The sequence below is a fragment of the Truncatella angustata genome, assembly GCF_020726525.1.
Source record: "Truncatella angustata strain MPI-SDFR-AT-0073 chromosome Unknown BKA67scaffold_2, whole genome shotgun sequence".
Taxonomy (NCBI): Eukaryota; Fungi; Ascomycota; class Sordariomycetes; order Amphisphaeriales; family Sporocadaceae; genus Truncatella; species Truncatella angustata.
In genome coordinates this window covers 6,043,877-6,061,739 of record NW_025763382.1, presented here as the reverse complement: position 1 = coordinate 6,061,739, position 17,863 = coordinate 6,043,877, and the positions used below count along the sequence as shown (strand labels likewise).

The 17,863-nt window shown below is 49.9% G+C and overlaps 6 protein-coding genes across 6 annotated transcripts; 3 read left to right on the top strand and 3 right to left on the bottom strand.

Moving 5' to 3' along the window:
* Positions 1–547: 547 nt before the first annotated feature.
* Positions 548–2,013, bottom strand: BKA67DRAFT_656318 (uncharacterized protein; the record flags this gene model as incomplete). The annotated part of the gene is made up of 5 exons (XM_046106921.1): positions 548–1,046; positions 1,106–1,497; positions 1,579–1,686; positions 1,745–1,764; positions 1,818–2,013. 5 exons carry the CDS (start codon positions 2,011–2,013, stop codon positions 548–550), a joined length of 1,215 nt encoding a protein of 404 aa, XP_045962326.1.
* A 1,193-nt stretch (positions 2,014–3,206) lies between these two features.
* On the top strand, positions 3,207–4,197 carry BKA67DRAFT_557126 (uncharacterized protein). The gene has a single exon (XM_046102227.1). It carries the CDS (start codon positions 3,499–3,501, stop codon positions 3,946–3,948), a length of 450 nt encoding a protein of 149 aa, XP_045962325.1. The 5' UTR covers positions 3,207–3,498; the 3' UTR covers positions 3,949–4,197.
* A 17-nt stretch (positions 4,198–4,214) lies between these two features.
* Positions 4,215–5,639, bottom strand: BKA67DRAFT_513616 (transferase family-domain-containing protein; the record flags this gene model as incomplete). Its single annotated transcript, XM_046097583.1, has 1 exon — positions 4,215–5,639. One exon carries the CDS (start codon positions 5,637–5,639, stop codon positions 4,215–4,217), a length of 1,425 nt encoding a protein of 474 aa, XP_045962324.1.
* Positions 5,640–6,936: 1,297 nt separating this feature from the next.
* BKA67DRAFT_557125 (uncharacterized protein) lies at positions 6,937–10,199 on the bottom strand. Its single transcript, XM_046102226.1, has one exon. The coding sequence runs from the start codon at positions 9,819–9,821 to the stop codon at positions 7,236–7,238; it is 2,586 nt and encodes an 861-aa protein (XP_045962323.1). The 5' UTR covers positions 9,822–10,199; the 3' UTR covers positions 6,937–7,235.
* Positions 10,200–11,992: 1,793 nt separating this feature from the next.
* BKA67DRAFT_656314 (kinetochore Sim4 complex subunit FTA2-domain-containing protein) lies at positions 11,993–13,380 on the top strand (the record flags this gene model as incomplete). Its single annotated transcript, XM_046106920.1, has 2 exons — positions 11,993–12,502; positions 12,553–13,380. The coding sequence occupies 2 exons, from the start codon at positions 11,993–11,995 to the stop codon at positions 13,378–13,380; spliced, it is 1,338 nt and encodes a 445-aa protein (XP_045962322.1).
* Positions 13,381–14,196: 816 nt separating this feature from the next.
* On the top strand, positions 14,197–17,220 carry BKA67DRAFT_513063 (E1-E2 ATPase-domain-containing protein; the record flags this gene model as incomplete). The annotated part of the gene is made up of 2 exons (XM_046097530.1): positions 14,197–14,281; positions 14,342–17,220. The coding sequence occupies 2 exons, from the start codon at positions 14,197–14,199 to the stop codon at positions 17,218–17,220; spliced, it is 2,964 nt and encodes a 987-aa protein (XP_045962321.1).
* Positions 17,221–17,863: the final 643 nt, after the last annotated feature.

Sequence of the window (17,863 nt, the reverse complement as noted above, 5' to 3'; positions counted from 1 at the left end):
CTCCCGTGAGAGCAAAGGAATCGCATCTTGGGCCGTTAGTGGGAAATAAGTGTAGTCCAGATTACGTTTTAGAAGAGCTTTTAAAAAGCAGCTGTGTAGTTGACGTAATCAAGCAACTAGGCTAAGACTCGCAGTAAGGGAGAATATATCTAGTCTGGTGCGAGAGTATGTGGGGTGGAGTGGAGTAAAACTAACATATTCTAAAGTGCGAGCCAAGTATTATGCATATTGAACGAACCTTTTAGGACGGAATGGTACATTGGTTATAAGGGTAAATTGGGGTTTCAGGTTCATCGAGGACCTCGCTTTACTTTTGCAGCCATCTTGACTATATCCCAATATTCCACGCAGGTGCCCTATTCTGCCACAACATGACGTTCTCATTGCATTTCCAGTCCAAACTCCATGCGAATATGTGAAACCTAAGATACACTGTACCATGTGAACACAAATCTTTTTCATAATTCGATATTGGATCTCGTCCCGTTCAAGCATCAGACTGTGTATACAGAACTGCAAGAAAAGTGACTGAATGCTGTTGCCTCAGTCACATATCCCATGCATTTTTAGGAACGACCTTGCGTCGTTCATGTTCAATATCCGAGGAGTCGCTAACATCCCGAGTCTCATTGACTGTCAGATGTGTTGTGCGGATGATGCGGCCTGAAGCAGCACGCTTTTCGTGGTGCAAGTGCTCAGTAGATTCAGTGGCTTTCATATCCCCCATTGGTGTACCGTCTTCGTCTAGTTGATAGTATGCATCCGTGGTTGGAGTTCGCGATTTACTGGCCTTCGCGGATCCCTTGCTACTTGCATAATAAGGCACATCTCTCGGGCCAGTCGACATGCCGAGGCTCTTCTTGATCACACGGAGGATACCTGCGTCCTCCAACATCTTGGGTATGCAGGGTACGCAGACAATGAAAAAGCCACAGGTCATTTCGGCCATGGCCCAGAATATGAGGTCCCCCAGGTGGTAAGTGGAATCGGTGGAACTTCCTCCTGCGATTGTCACTTGCAACCGGAACGCTGCCGCTACGCAAGCCCTATTGTGCCGACCCTAGTTAGTCGTGGTCAAGCCTCTTTCCTACAATGCAGAACTTACAACAATCCTAGTCCAAACAACAGGGAGACACCGAGTCTCTTCCGCCACGACATTTGTAGCTTCCAAATGATGCGATGGGGAAGGAGGAATATAATTATATCCGATACTAGGTAGATAATGCCTGAAGATAATTGGAGGTCGTATAAAGGGAAGCATTTTCCCTGAATGGTGAAGTCCCAGCTAGCTTGGTGGGGGATGCACTGCAAGTTCATGGCGATGACGATGCCAATACAGGCGGCAACTTGCAATGCTATCATAGTAATACAACACCACCAGAAAATGTTGTTTGTTCTTGTTCCACGAGGCATCAATATTCGGCACCAGTCGACCAGCAGCGCAACCTTAAGTAACATGAGGACGATGACGTAGGTATTGCCCATAACGAAAACGAGCTGGTAAATGCACCCATCATGTTAGTCACCTGCTTTTACAAAGGGCAAAACATGGAAGAGGGCGGTCAGGTTGATGCTCACATATGTCATTGGTATAATGTCACGCAAACGGACATCCCACTGGTGCACAAAATAACCAGGAGTAAATATCATGCCGAGTGAGGCCCAGAAACAGCCCCAAAACACGCCCTGGAAGACTCGTCGTTAATTGTGGCTGCATATAGGTGTATGAGAAGGAGAAACATACAAATGCGCAGAGAATCAAGGCTGAATCATGAGTAAATATCTTGGAAAAACGCAAATCATAAGGGGCCACATACCTTCTTCTGCCTGGAATTTCTTCAGCAAGACTACCCTTCCGTAGAAACGCAGCAGAACACAAATTGTCGATATACTGGCACATAGCATCAACACTGTCCAAGCCAGTGGGTTTTTGTTGTCTGGATTGTCCAGATTTGGTACTACTCCATCTGGAGGTGCGAGTGCAGGTCCGTTCATATCCAGAACAGCTGACATCTTGAGATAGGGGCGCTGTCGCGGCGGCCTATGGGTGACCAACAGACAGGTGATCTAGCTCGCTGGTGCTTCTTCAAAGGTTCAAACGGTTTAAGGAGAGTGAACACAAAGGCGAAGTATATACGCTGCTGTGTGATTTGCTTCTAGTTTGTTTACTCCATCAGCTCTGATAATCAAGGTATTGTAAATGCTAAAGTTTTATTTCTCATGGCCACCTCTTCGAGGACTTTGACAGAACCTAACAAGATATACCGGTTACAGGCCCTGATCGGTCTTCCCTGCGCTTTCTGTATGCTCAAAAGAGTTAATACCAACCTTGGAAGATGCCTGTAGCACTGGTTGATGTAATTAAGGGCAGTTTACAAGCGAGTACTCAGGTATCATACCAACTTAGCCCTCATCCTTCATCGAAAAACCATTTCAGGAGTACAACCGCTTATTGCGGGAAAGAGAAAATGAGACACGGCACAATTATGGTTCCGGCATGTTGGGGGACATCCCCATGTAACAACGTCGAGTTGATACGTCAGTTTAGGCTGTAGGCAAAAGGGCATGATCCTTTGGTACGCCTAGCAGAGACAATCAGAGACCCCAGGAATTGCTGATCACTTCTATGATGGTTCATTGAATATTGAAGAATCAATCAAGGTCTCTGATGTCTTGGTGCGCGTTCCAGGGTCTCACTTTGTCAACAAGGATAGTTGAAGCCGTTATGACCTTGCCCCCTGCCCGTGCCTGTCAGCCCACCACACGACACCCTAGCAAGTTTTACTCCGGTTTCCCCGCCCGTTGAACCGGTGTGTTGTTCTATTGGTGTCACCAATAGTTAGAGAAAACCAAGACTGAGCGCCACTTTTCTTCAAGGATACTATTCATCCAACCATTCCGCCGAGACCGCTAGGACAGGGGACTTGGGTCTGATTTTCACCGACAAAACTGTCCTTGCATTCTTTCACGAAACGAGCACAATGCTTCCCTTGGCTAATTGCGTTTGACCGTACGATGAACAAGCCATGGTCGTGTGAACCCTGAAGCACTTGTGGTATATGGCTGACGTGTTTCGTATGCAACAATCTCCAACCCCGGAGAACTGGTGCCACGCTACTGCAGACAATGTAGCATTAAGTCCCTAAGCCAATACCTCGGGTATATTGAGGGCCAAGTAGAAGAGGAGTCCCTACATTCTGACAGCTCGTAATACTCGCTTCCGTCGACGCACATGCGAAGATCCTCATCATGAATGTGCGGTACCATGACTAGTATGGGGTATACTAGTCCCTCTATTTATTTTGTTATCTCCACAGGCATGAACCAGTCTGCCGGAACGGCTCCGTAGAGTACTTTAGTTCTGATTGTGTCGTTCCTCCCCAGTGTCGCTGTCGCTTTTCGTCCACTAATTATCCCCGCATTATACGGTGTGATAACAATCTCTACATTTGGTTACAGATCATACACATAAACGAAACGAACAAGAATAGAGCCAAGATGCCTGAGGTATCCCCAGAAGTCGCCCAAATCATCACCAAGAAGCAGCTCTGGTACTGTCGCTTCGCCGACACTGGCAAGTGGGACCAGTTCGATAAGGTTGCTTTGCCCGAGTGCACTTTCGCGTACCATTCGGAAGGCAATATCTTCGTTAATCATGGGCTGACTTATGCGTGGAACTCGACGGACGAGTTTACGTCGTTCTTCAAGGTGGCCTTCGAGAAACTCCAGACTCTCCATGTGTCGGGCCCCGGGGAGTTCGAGTATGTTAGCGAGGACGAGGTCAAGGCCGTATTCGTCGCCGCCTACTATTCAGCGTTGAAGGATAAGTCACAGGAGTCACACGGAGTTCAAGGTGTTGGCGGAGGACACTATTTCCAGACATACAAGCGCAAGGGTGACGATTGGTTCCTATCAGAGCTTGTCTTTGATCGCATATATGAACAGTGAGCATAGAAGCCAATGACACCACTTGGAACAACCTATCGAAGCATCAACCCGCCGGGAGGAGAAGCTAGAAAGTGAGATAGAGTGCCGAGAATTCCGATTACTTGGCTGAATAGGGTCTTGATATAATCATTTTGTCTCTCCCTCGTATCGGACGTTGGATATACCAGAGCTTGTCCGCCATGATGGCTTGATTCAGGGTTATTGATTGGTTACAATTAGGCGGCCTGTCTTGCTTCAATTCAATACTAGCATTGGTGACTCTGCAATTAGACGAGGCCTCTATATTCAAAATACGCGCTCCACTCAGGGTCCTCAATCAGATCCTTTGCAAGGTCTTTCTCGTATGTGACAGCAAAGTCGTACCTGTCTTCTGAGCCGTCGGTCCCCGCACGAGGCGGGTAGACCTGAACTATGCAACGAGTCACCATTTCGGAGTGATGGCGAAACGCGACCGGCTTAGCCAACCCAAAGTCAGCGGCGGCAATATCGGTTGCTCGCCAGTCGGTCATGAAGATTGACATTGGCGAGACGACATCAGTGCGGAAGAACAGATTTGTCTTGTCGCGGAAGGTCGCAACCATATCGAGCCTCTTGTCGAGGTCTTCTTGGGTTACCCCGTTGGTGAGCTGGCGGATAAATAGAGCCAACTCGGAGAGCGAGCTGTCCGAAATGACCTCGGCCGTTGTCGGTTGACGGAGCGGGCCTTTGCTCATTGCTGACATCACGCCGGACATTATATTTCCTTGCGTGCGAGGTGGGCATGGAGGGCTGTTAACCCGCCTCCTCATATCGACGGCTTCCCCCCAAGAAAGAGGAGATGACATGTCTGGCTTGAAGACGGGTACACGGAGACGCGAGAAGGTACGCCAGATGAATGCAGAGAAGGCATCATAGGTTGAAATCCACGAACCGTCTTTAGGCATAGCCATTTTCTTCAAACGGGCCGCTTTGCTCAGAGGCAGACGGAAAAGAAGCAGGTCAATTGGCCTGAGGTCAGGATGGTTCTCACGGGCCGGAGGGGCATCAGTTTTCGCTTCCTCTGGGACCTCTTTCCTGATGAAACGTGAACGGTCCAAGCAGGAAGGATTCCAAGTGGGAAACGTCGCATTCTTGACAATCGCATAGCAGTTCTCTGCTAGCTGATGGGTGAAGGAGGCCCATCCCATCACATCGTTGGCACAGTGATGGTGGTGCATGTTGAAAACCAGCCCACCGCGAACGAAATTGGCCTTGAAGGCTGCGACCTTTGGTTTGCGATCGACATGTGCCTCTGGCTTGATGCCATGCATCATCTCAGGGACACTCCATAGTCTGAGGTTACCTAACGCCTGGCTGCTGAAGTTACGTGATTCGAGCTCATCGAAAGTGGGAAACCTGTCCTCTGCTGCGTCAAGCCATTGGACATGAAAGTCTACCGCACTGTGCCTGCGCTTCAAAAACGAATGCCAGCCATGTGCGTCCTTTTCGATCGTGCCACAAAGATGTCTTGCCTGGCTGAGAGTCCGCTCGAGGCCGTTCTTCAGCACGTCCACCATGTAGCTCTTATCGGCGTCGTCCAACCTGAAGAATAGTACATAGTTATTCCAAGTGCACGCCGTCATGTAGTCAAGGAGAGAGAGCGGGATTCTTTCGTCCTCATCATCATTTTCCCATCCCAGCGGGCGGATGTGGTACAATTCTTGCTTTGGCATAGCGTAAATGTGCCTTGGTGACCTGCGCTCAAAATATATTGATTATAAGACTTTCGTATCAGGATCACAGGAACACACAAGGTCGTGTCATAAGGCAGGTATTTTCCATGGTAGGCCAAGACCGCAATTGTGGTGATGGAAATGGCACACTCTAGTGCTTACGTAGGATCATTGTTCAAATTACACGTATTCCGCCGCGGAGTACGGTATCGAGCGAATGTATTACCCGACGCGGAGTTTTAAGAGAAGAGAAACCGGCTCAAAAGACGACCAACGCATATAGCCCAACACCAACATGGCCGTACACGGAGGCAGCACACTGCGGTCCACTTGCGTAACCACACCGTAGCAAATCTAGAACAGGCCCTTCCCAAAATAAAATCTGTTTTTGGCGAACATGAAGGATTGCAACCATACCGCGACTTCCACAAAGCTGTTTACTATGTCACTTGTTGTAAAGGAGAGGCAACTTCAGTAGTGCAAGGAATAATCAGTCTTCAGAAAATGGAGACGTGTAAATGGTGTGCGGAAGTCGCTAGACGAGGTGCAGCCCGTCCGTGACTACCCTGATCCAGGTGCAAGCTACGGAATGCCAGGGTTCGACGATACTCACATGAATCCTATGAATTTATTCAAAAAACTTGTAGTTTATTCTAATCGAGATTTCCATTTGACCCCAGCGGCAACGTTCTGTACGGTCCCGACGTCCACGACTTTGGCCGTTTCGCGAACGTAGCATATTGTGGTGTAAAATCCAAGCCGCTGGCCATTCCAGATCAAAGTTGTCTATCCCCTATCGTTCGTCGACTGTTCTTCCGTTTTGGGGACCGATTCTAGCACTGGTATACTAACCGCTGATGGTGGCTGCAAGGGCTGGCTACGAGTCTTTCGGTAACGCATATTGCAATCATTTCAAGGTCGCCAGCCATGATAACAGTATTAGGTCAAGTTCTTCTGCCTTGTTGCAGGCCCACTCTTCACCCAGTGTTGCCAGACCGCGTTGAGTAGACCGAGTCCTAGACCGTGATCTCAGCCAGGGTGCAGAACACCTCGATGAGGAAAAAGAAAACAGCACCGCGAATTAGTTTCTCTAGTCTACGACTTGTGCTATTGGGCTTTCAAGCATGAAAAAAGAAGTGCTCAACACTAGCCTATTCAGGAGCCTGAAAATGTACCGAGCTGTGCCGTAGTATGCAGACAGGAAATTCAATCTTCAAATGTAATAAATATCAAGTCTTCAACACTGGCGGAAAGTATTCAATCCTGCACTGCCGATTTCGACTGCAGGGGCGGCATGAGGTGCTTTATAAGGTGCTTTGAAAATTTGTTCTGTTTCTGGTTCAATACAGTCTTTTTCTGTTTGTCCTGTCATACCAACTCGTTTCCACATGCAATTTAATCCGCTCGACAAATGCTGACGCCGACACCTCGCTAGCCATGCAAATAAAGATGAATGGCAAATTCCAGAGGGATACTTTCTAAGGGCTGACTGAGACTGCATGAAATATGTTGGGGCCACAAGGGCCACAACTCAACATTCCAAGAGCGCACATAAAGTGCGCCGAGTCCCAATTCCTGTGCCCCCTTTCTCATCCACTATGTCCAACCTAGCATTTCCAGGGAATTACGTGCTTCGTGCACCGGCATAGCCTGGACACCTAGTTGTCGCACTTGAGTGCCCTTTCGCAGCCGTTGCAGTCCCAAGGCAACCTTCCAGCCTTCTTCTTCTCCCAGAACGAACATGTAGCGCTTACCCTCCTGATCTCTGATGTTCGCACGCAGTACGTGCAAGCCGCGCTGCTTCCACTCGCCAGACTGCCCACCAGCATTTAAGTCGTACGAATCCTCATAATCTCCGTGTGGACATAGGCGGCAGTCGTTCTTACAGGTACGCAACATGCTCTCGCAGAACTTATCGGCCTCGTCGCCAGTAAGAACCTTGAGAACGCCGCGATCTACACGCGTAGGGGGGGGTCTGTGTAGCACGTTCGATCTTTTGGGCGGAGGGGCAACCGTCGGCGTGGCAAAATCACCCGAAGAACACCATACCTCCATAAGCTTGAGTGTCCATGCCTTAACGTCCCACTCTCGCTGGGGGACTCCGCGGACATCGTCGTCGATGAATAAGCCTTCAGTGGTGATGCGCAGGATTAGGCCATCAGTCACTGAGCCTTGACCTGACAAGAGCTGGGATGCCGGCGTCTTGGCAAATTGATTCATGAAGCCATAGACGGCTTTAATGACAATCTTATTGGGATCCTTGGTAGAGTAGGCACCGCGCATTGAAGGCGGAGGTGACGTTCGCGCGGTCGACTGTGAAGGAGCGTAAGATGACTCAGTAAAGATTGTCTCGCCAGACCTTCTTCTTGAATGGCGTTTAGGCTCATCGTAAGGACGATAAGAATACTGGTCTTCATCGGCGGTGCCGCTGTACGTCCGGGCAGATGGAGCTGACGGTCGCTTGGTAGAGTTCGGGATGGGATTAGGGGTGGCAGGCGAGGGCGGCTGTGAGGGCGGTCGCCCATTCGGCCAGGGATTGAACTTCTCGCCCTTTGCTGAGTAGGCATAAGTGCTCTTTCGTTGGGCCTCGGCCGCCTCTTCCTTGGCCTTTTCCTGTTCCTTTTGCCGGTTTGCTTCTCTTTCCTTGGCTTCCTTCTCGAGCTTCTCTCTTAGTGCCTTTTCTCTCTCAAGCCTCTCCCGCAGGTCTCTTTCCCTAGCCTCTCGCAGTCTGGCCTCTCTGACTTCCTTTTCTTTAGCAAGCTTCTCTTTCACTAGCTGCTCCACTCGCTCTTGTTCACGTTGCTCCTTCTCCTTGGCCTCCTTGTCAGCCTTATCCTTGGCCTCCTTTTCAAGTTTAGCCTTTGCCTCTGCTTCCTTGTTGGCCTTTTCTTTGGCAGCCTCGTCTCGTTTGCCTCTCTCCCGAGCCTCCTTCTCGCGCAGCTCCTTGAGCCGTTTGGTTACCTCCTCTTTCCTCTTCTGCTCTGCCTCCTTGGCTTTGCGTTCAGCTTCGGCTTGGTCTTCTTTGCGCTTGCGCTCGGCTTCTGCCACCTCAGCTAATCGCTTCTCCTCGGCCTCTTTAGCCTTGCGTACGACTTCTGCAATATCGGCCAATCGCTTCTCCTCGGCCTCCTTGGCCTTTCGCAGAGCTTCCTTCCTCTTGACCTCTTCCCGTGCCTTCTCCCAGGTACTAGGCTCTCGCTGCATTTCAGGTTTCGGTTCAGGCTTAGGAGGTGGAGGTGGCTGAGCCTTGGGTTCGGACTTTGACGGTGGGGGCTGAGCCTTCGGTGCTGGCTTCGTAGGTGATGGTTGAGCTTTGGGTGCAGGCTTCGGGGGTGGCGGTTGAGCCTTTGGCTCTGGTTTAGGCTCTGGCTTTGGGGGAGGAGGCTGGGTCTTCGGTTGCGGTTTTGGGGGCGGTGGTTGTGCCTTTGGTTCGGACCTGGGAGGTGGTGGTGGATGTGCCTTTGGTTCGGGCCTAGGAGGTGGTGGTGGTTGTGCCTTTGGCTCGGGCCTGGGAGGTGGTGGTTGTGCCTTTGGTTCGGGCTTGGGCTGAGGCTTCGGCTTAGGCGGCGGAGGTGGTTCTTGTGGTTGTGGTCGTGGTTCCTCCCGCGGTGGCTGCTCGTGATGGGAGCGGTGCTGCCACGAGCCATTTGGCTTGTCACCGCCTGTTGATCCGGGGGTCGGTCCAGACTTGGGAGGCGGTGAGCTATGTGGAGGCGGTGGTGGAGGTGGACCACCGGCGTCTGCACCAGCGCCACCAGCTCCGGCCCAGTTGAAGCCTCCGCCAGCATTGGGCCCCCATCCATGGTTACCGCCAAAGCCCCCTCCTGCTCGTGCTCCGGGCCCGCTATCTGTCTGTGTCCTGCCTAGAACCCACGAGCCTATTGCGACCCATACAACGAGGAGCATTATACCCACGCTGCCCATGCCCTGGAACCCGTTCCACCATGTCTTGAAAGCCGGCGCCATGCTGTGGCCCAGCACAACAAGCACCAAGGCAGATGCGAAGCCTGCGGCGAAGCTGTTGACGTTTGGCTTTAGCGATGGCAGATATAGGAAGCCCGAGCCGGACGAGTGTGGCGGTATGATGAAGATATCATATTTTCCTGGGGGCATGTTCGGACCGCCGCTTGTTGTCTTTGGGTTCTCGCCATGAGGCGGCGGTGGCGGTGGAGGACCGCTCATAGCTCCAGGATTGCAAAACTAGAGGTGCCAAGTTGTGTGCGTCCAAGAGCAGACAGATGGGGAGATGGTGTCGAGGCGGATAAAAACAACGCTGGAAATCATGCGGTCGAGTAGACGGAGGGGTATATCGTAGCCATCAAGGATCGTAACGTCGTAATATGAGCAAAACTTCAAGAAACAAACTGGGCGGGTGGCTCCTCAACGACGACGCGCAATTAGCGATGGAATCAACCAAGTTTGTCAACCGGCGACAGAATGCAATGCACGAAATCTGGCAATCAGCAAACGACAAGACACAGCAACGGCTTCATGTTTGAGATACACGTGTTGTCTTTTAAAATGACGGAGTAAATAGCGGTGGAAAGCGAAAAGCGAAAGCTTACTTACAATAGTTAGGCTCCCTCTGACGAAATATTTTCCTTCTGTTTACTTTACTTTTGGCGGGGGGGCGTTTAACGTTTACTGGGCACAGCAGGGGTCGATCGATGTTGACGCCGGTGCTTCGCTTATTGTTATTAGCTGCTAACCTAACCTGCAGAAGCCGCTTCGCCCTAATGGCAATGACAGCGGGTCGAGCTGTATTGTGTTTAGCCTATCCCGGCTCTCAAGCGCAGCATCTTCCCTCCAATTCGCCCAGACAGTTCAATTCCATGGCCCCCTCCCCCCACTCTGAACCAGCAAAGAGGCAGCTCCCGCTCCCTCCCTTAAACGCAACTGTACCGACTCAGATCTCCATGTACATACATAGTCTTGAGAGCACCCTCCCAGTCGGAACAGACGAGGTCTAAGGTGCAAGCGATCCGTGCGATAACTATAATGCTTCTTGGAACGGAACAGGCATCTGCATGTCGTCTTGACACATCCTCCCTCGCGTCCACCGGGGGTGCGCGATTTCCCTTGCCATGTAGGGATCCGTACCTGTGGAAAGACAGATGCAGCCACCAATTACACAACGACAAGCATGCAAGGCAAGCTGCAGTCCAAGTCGGCCTTCACAGTTGTTGCGCTCTCGAGTCTCCACCATCTCCCCTCATCTCGACCAACGACCTGCAGTTTTGGACGGTCAGGACGCGAACTACACCACCACAGACCACGCGTCGCAAGAAATTGACAAGTAAAGCCGATGTCGCACAGAATCAATTTGGTCGCACAATTTCATCCAAACCACGGGATGGTTCGTCTCTCTCCTGGCCCCTGCCCTGACTGGTGGTGTCGCCAATTGCAATGGTCCAGTTTGCACTCTCTTCTTTTATCAGCGAATTGCGGCTCGTTCCCCAGAGCTAACACGTACCATGTACTGCGCCGTCTTGGTGTGGGAACAAATTGCTAACTTAGCGCTCATCCCACAAGGCACTGCCTGTGGATTTGGTTTCAAAGAGACACTGTGCCACTTTGACGCTGTCGTTCTTGTTCATCATCTCGGTCCACGGATATGTATCAAATTCCAGGCGTCCGTTACTTGTGACGTTTGATGTGTCTGGCGACACCTCGTACATAATTGCAGGCCGTCTACCAACCGGCCGCTGAGCGTCAATCAATATGCATGACCGTTGGACGCAAGCTTCACGCCACTGATGTGGGTGTAATGGATGGTTGCTCGAGCAACGAAGAGCTGCTGCTTTGGCCCGAGATGGTAGGTGACGTAACCACGCCACGTTTTCGTTTGCTCGTTGCAATGAATTATGTAATCCAGCAAACCCAACCGTAAGACATCCTGTCACAAAGTCATGGACCCCTCGGAATCTCACTATTTTCTTGCATACATAAGCTGAGTCGCATTGCCTGTTCACAATTACCTAAGCTTTGATTAATTGCTCCAACAGTGCGGAGCAACCCCGTGGACGTTCAGCTCACTACACGAATATCTATGCTGTGCCTTCAGCCACAATGGTTTGTCTTACATGTATAGCAAAGCATGTCCGCAAACGGCCTCTCTATCACCCGACGGCTGATCCAAAGTTGGATTGCGCAATAAAGACAACAGATAAGACAAGGACAATACGCTATACCACACCCACCATGTGTGATCAAGAACAACAACCTGAAATGAATATTATTCTACAACTATTTTCTGAGAAGATGACCCTAGACTGTAGAGATGCAATTGCATCAAATACGCATGAGCTGCAAATAAGCAGTATTGGCCATTTTTGTTTTGAAGTATTCCAAACATGGCGAACCTGCATGAGCCTTCAGAAGACAATGCTTACCCGAATGATGTTCCATTAGAACTGGAAATCTCCTCGGTCGGTAGTCTCAAGTCGTGCGCAGAAAAAGAACACCAACGCACGCAAGAAGATCGATCATCTTCATGTATATCACCAGTTGGTCTTGTCCAACATCACGACATCGAACGAGATGTAACACTTTTTGGAAAGCACACGGGGTGGACTTTTCAGGGTCTTCGCGGAGGTAAGAATACAGAAGCCACGGGTCCTCAAGTCGATCATGTAAGCGGCTACGGAGCACGTGTGCATCCAGAGCGTGATCGGGAAAATCTTTGCGATTTATTTGAATCGACACAACTTGAGAATCTTCCGCCAGTCCCAGGCCCCAAGCTCTCCCGATGCCGGGTCCTGGCCGACCCTCTAGTTGTCACACTCGAAGAGCCACTTCATCGAGGCGACCATGCTCATATATGGAAGGTCTCTTGCCATGGCCATACATATGCACTCAAAATTGTGAGTAGTCAGTACCCCTGTCTAACAGCGATATCTTACGGTATCGATAGTTCAAACCACGTCCTTCGACGGACTATTGGGATTATATTACCTATCCTTTTGCCTCGCACACAATAACGCGTGCAGACCTACAGACCTATATGGACCCATTCCTCAGTGAGCGTCGTGCTTACGGTCGCCTGAAGGAGATGAACAGAGAGAGTTTAGCTGTGAAATGCCACGGATACCTCATCTACTCGGAATCCTTCCTGGAGGAAAAGGGCGTTGACCTGAGCTCCGCTGCCGAATCATCGCAATTCTCGTGGCGGAATAACCAAAGTAGTATCTTCCTGGACGCTATTCCAGAGGAGCCTGTTGGACACGGCTCGAAACGTATTTATGCACTTCTGAAGGACCTCGCGCCAGTAGAGGATTCCGAAATACCCACCCAGTCACAAGTGAAGCAAATGTCGAGGGATCTCGTGGCGTTACACAAACTAGGCATCTTCCATGGCTCTATCTCTTATAAATGCTTCATGACAGGGAAACTAATTGATCTGGGCACATCACAGACCGTTCCCAGACCATTCTTGGACGGCCACTTCCGTGGTCAGGACCCTCTGGGCTCCGAGAAGGATCTTCTTCTCAGCGACCAGTTAGGTTTCGATAAGGAAGTTGTGGATTTCTGGACCGACGAAGCGGCAAAGACAAAAGGCATGCAACGGAAAGTTTTCAGCAGGGCGTTTTGCCCAGAGAAGCGATGTTATGACAGGTTAAGAGGAGGCGAGAATAGGGAGTTTATCAAAGATCTCCGAGTAGGTGAGGGTTGGTTCAATCCTGCTGACTATAAATGGAAGAGCATCGAGCCTGGAAAGCGGAAGAGAATGAGTACAGCCTGAGACGGTATGGCTTCAACAACCATAAGCGAGGAGAATAAAGCGGTAGAGAAAACTGAAAAGAAACAAGGGCGGAACGTGGAAAAGAGGGAAAGAAGAAATTTAGAGGCGGCACTTCCAATCTCTGACATAGAACAATGATCTCCATATACAACGTTAATGCAATCCGTAACACAGATCGACCATCTCTTGGCTGGCAGTCGGCTGCCAGCTCCTCAGTCTTGGCAATGTTCCGCACCTCGGACTGTTACAGTCCGGTCTGACCCCGCTCTGCCAGTTTCGTCACCTGCATCCAGACGCCTAACTGTCCTTAAAGCTAACAACTCCTCGACAAGCTTTACTGCAACTTGTCTGGTATGAAACCATCTCTCACATATCGTTATAATCATGATGGAACCTGAAAGAGATCAGACCATTGGTTCTTGCAGCACAGGATGCTGCGGTAGCTCTAGTTTGGCCGCCAACGAAAACGTCATTGTCAAGACAAACGCCACGATCGAAACCAGGAACTCAACATGTAGTCATCTCACCGGCAAATCTGTTGACAATTTCGACCATGTTGAAAAACTAGGCATCAATCCTGTTAAAGGTGTTGGGGAACGAGACAGCTGTTGCCGACCCCATTCCGAGGATACTTCTGCCGACCAGGAGACATCTGAGAACCTTGACCGAGAAGATTGTCGGAACAATTGCTGTTCGACAGAAATTGAGTCTATTCGGGACGATTGTCAGGAAGGCTGCTGCCTTCAAACAGAGGCTGCAATCAAAGAGGGCTACAAAGACAAGTGCTGCTCAGGTGGAAAGCTTGTCTCGGAGTGTATGCCTTTGAAGGCAAAGCCATCTTTGGAGGGACCTGATATTGGTCCACCCTGCTGCGATGGCAAAGAAAATCCTTGCTGCGATGGTAACATCCACACTCATCACCTATCTCAGACAGTGCCTCAATTGTGCTAACCGATCCTAGCGACCTGCATTGATCGAATTGTTCTCCGGGAATGTGGAGACGATGATAACGAAAGGAATGGGACATCGACCGAGGAGACCAAGAAGAGGCGTGCTACTATCCGCCATCGTTACACTGAAAGATTAGATGCTATAGGCTGTATATGCCGCGCTCTCATTTCCTTGGGACAGGAGACTTGTTGTATCACTAAGCCACGACCAAGCAATCCTTATGAGGACAAGAAACCAGCAGCCCGTAAGAAACCACTCGATAAATGTTGTGACAAAAAATCGAATACTAGTATCCAGAGGAAGTCGCCTTACAGTTCTAAGGATCGATGCAGAGCCGAAAATTCCGCTTGTGAAGACGCCTGCTGCGAGCGGACACAGCCAGTTGACGTTGTACCAGAAGGAACTACAACAACTCTGAAAGATCCTGAAAAGGGACTTTCGGCAATCGAACATGTTGTCCTTAGCCTGAGCGGTATGACCTGTACTGGCTGCGAGACCAAGGTTCAGCGAGTACTAGGCAATATCCCAGCGGTTGACGACTTGAAGACAAGTCTGGTCATGGCGCGCACTGAGTTCAATCTCAACACTGGAATCATGTCGGTCGAAGACGTCATCAAGCATCTGGAAAGGACTACTGAATTCAAGTGTCAGACGATCTCCATTCAAGGCTCCACAATTGAAGTGATCTCTCAAGATGCACACAATGTCTTGGATCAACAACTGCCTTTTGGCGTGAACCAAATTCAACTTGTGGAAAAAAATGTACTTCGGATCAATTTTGACTCCAAAGTCATTGGCGCAAGAGCTCTGCTCGACAAGGGATTTATCCAACCATTGAAACTTGCTCCTCTTAGGGTTGATCCTGGATTGTTAGCCGGCGATAAGCACGTTCGCGATCTAGGATATATGACCCTGTTCTCCTGCATATTGACAATTCCGGTACTGGTTCTGGCATGGGCACCTCTGCCAAACCACGAAATGGCGTATGCAATTTCCTCCCTGGTGCTCGCCAGTGTCGTGCAGTTTCTCGTTGCCGGGCCTTTCTACCCTAAAGCGATCAAGGCTCTTGTCTTCTCCCGCATCATCGAAATGGATCTGCTCATTGTTCTGAGTACCAGCGCAGCCTACGTCTTCTCGGTTGTATCATTCGGATATCTGGCGTCTGGCAACCCGCTATCCATAGGCGAATTCTTCGAGACAAGTACCCTACTCGTATCTCTCATCATGGTCGGTCGTTGGGTTGGGGCACTGGCACGGCAGAAGGCCATAAAGTCCATTTCGATTCGCTCACTTCAGCCTTCCCTGGCGCTGTTAGTAACTCAAGACGGTACACCGATCAACGAAGTCGACACTAGATTACTCCAATATGGAGACGTGTTCTGTGTTCTTCCTGAACATCGCATACCCACCGACGGAATTATCATTGACGGCGTATCCGAGTTAGATGAGTCGATGCTGACTGGCGAGTCGATACCAGTGGGAAAGGCCGTCGGTGATAGAGTCGTTGCGGGCTCGATCAATGGATCTGGCAAATTAGTTATACGACTTACTCATCTGCCGGATGAAAACACCATCAGCACCATTGCCGGTATGGTCGACGAAGCCAAACTCAGCAAGCCAAAGATTCAGCACCTCGCCGATCAAATCGCAGCCTATTTCGTGCCAGTCATCATCTTTTTGACGGTTGTTACATTTGTTGCTTGGATTGCCGTCGGCGTACATGTTAGAAAGCAAAATGGTTCTGAAGCAGCGATCCAAGCTATCACATTCGCCATTACCGTGCTTATTGTCTCGTGTCCTTGTGCAATTGGGCTCGCAGTACCTATGGTGATTGTTATAGGCAGTGGTGTGGCGGCAGAGCGTGGCATCATCTTCAAATCAGCTGAAAGTATCGAGATTGCGCACAAGACAACGCATGTTGTCTTTGACAAGACTGGTACGTTGACAGCAGGGAGATTGACTGTGTCGGCCTGTTATCTATACGAGGAGGACAATTCACAAATTTTGTATAATATGCTTGGTTTAGTCACCAGCAGCAAACACCCTGTATCTGCTGCGGTTGCGAGATATCTCCTTGAAAAGGGGGTTCGGCAAGCTCCAGTGCATGGTATCAAGACCATCACAGGGAAAGGTGTTGAGGGGTCTGTTCCCGGCGGCGAAGTCATACGCGGTGGCAACGCGCGCTGGCTGGGAATGGAAGCTGATCCTAATGTCGCAATGATGTTGGTTCAAGGTTACACTGTGTTTTGTGTGGTTGTGGGCAGTCGCCTTTGCGCCGTATTTGGTCTTTCGGACTCCTTACGCCCTGATGCTGCTTTGACTGTGTCTGAGCTCCTGAAAAGAGGCATCCATGTCTCAATACTGAGCGGTGATGAGCATGGGGCAGTAAAAAAAGCTGCAAACGAACTGGTTCTTGACATTGCCAATGTGCGTTCTGCCTGCAGCCCAGTCGATAAGCAGGAGTATATCAGGTCCCTCTTGACCAGTTCTCTGCCCAGTGGCAAGAAACCTATTGTCGTCTTCGTCGGCGATGGCACAAACGATGCCGTGGCGCTTGCCCAGGCTAGTATCGGCGTTCACATGAACTCAGGTACAGATGTTGCTAAGGGCGCGGCCGATGTTGTGCTTATGAGGAGTTCCCTCAAGGCTGTCGTCAACATGATTGACGTCTCCAGAGCCTCAGTGAGGCGCATCAAGTTCAACTTTGCGTGGGCGTTCGTGTACAACGTTATGGCTGTCTTGCTAGCCTCGGGTGCTCTCGTTGCGGCGAATGGGGGCAGTGGCGTACGTATTCCCCCGGAATACGCTGGGCTGGGAGAGTTAGTTAGCGTGCTCCCTGTTATTGGGGTTGCACTTGGCTTAAAATGGGCCCGGCTACGAAATTTCTAGCTGTGGGATAGTGGTATTGTTGGTTCTCCGGTCATCTGAAAGAGATAATATCGGTAGTCATTTCATGTTTTGAACCTTCAGTCAATTTATTGTCTGGGTTGTGTTCGCTGGCCAATAATCGACATGCTTTTTCACCTAGACCTGCAATGACTCCGACGGATTGTACCGCTCTTGAGCAAAGTGACAATTATTATTATCCTCTATATCATCCCTTATTATTTAATTGATTGCCGCGTGGCTAGTTGAGAATGGCAGTAATACCATAATCGGTAACACTTCATATACAATGGCAAGATATAGGCTAGAACGCACGCCCTACAAATTGACTTGCAAAGCGCTTTCATATATTAAGACACTTTTCTCACCGTAACATAATGCCTCGACTTGGTGGTACATGTTCTCAGTATACTTGATCGAACAGTGCCGACCAACCCAAGTACCAAGTACTTCATCCATATGAATAGCTTACTGATCAGTATCGGTGAATGTTCTTACATAGCACACAACGCACAGCGATCTTATTCGGAAACAGCTTCTTGTGGTAAAGAAGCAGTAAACATGCTAGTAATGATGCATAACTATCGGTTCTCAAGATAGACCATCATATCACGAGGTCGTGTTTTATGATATCGGAACGAGTTAA

Coding starts and splice junctions, on each gene's coding strand:
- BKA67DRAFT_557126 (XM_046102227.1), top strand. CDS start 3,499: ATGCCTGAGGTATCCCCAGAAGTCGCCCAAATCATCACCAAGAAGCAG.
- BKA67DRAFT_557125 (XM_046102226.1), bottom strand. CDS start 9,821: ATGAGCGGTCCTCCACCGCCACCGCCGCCTCATGGCGAGAACCCAAAG.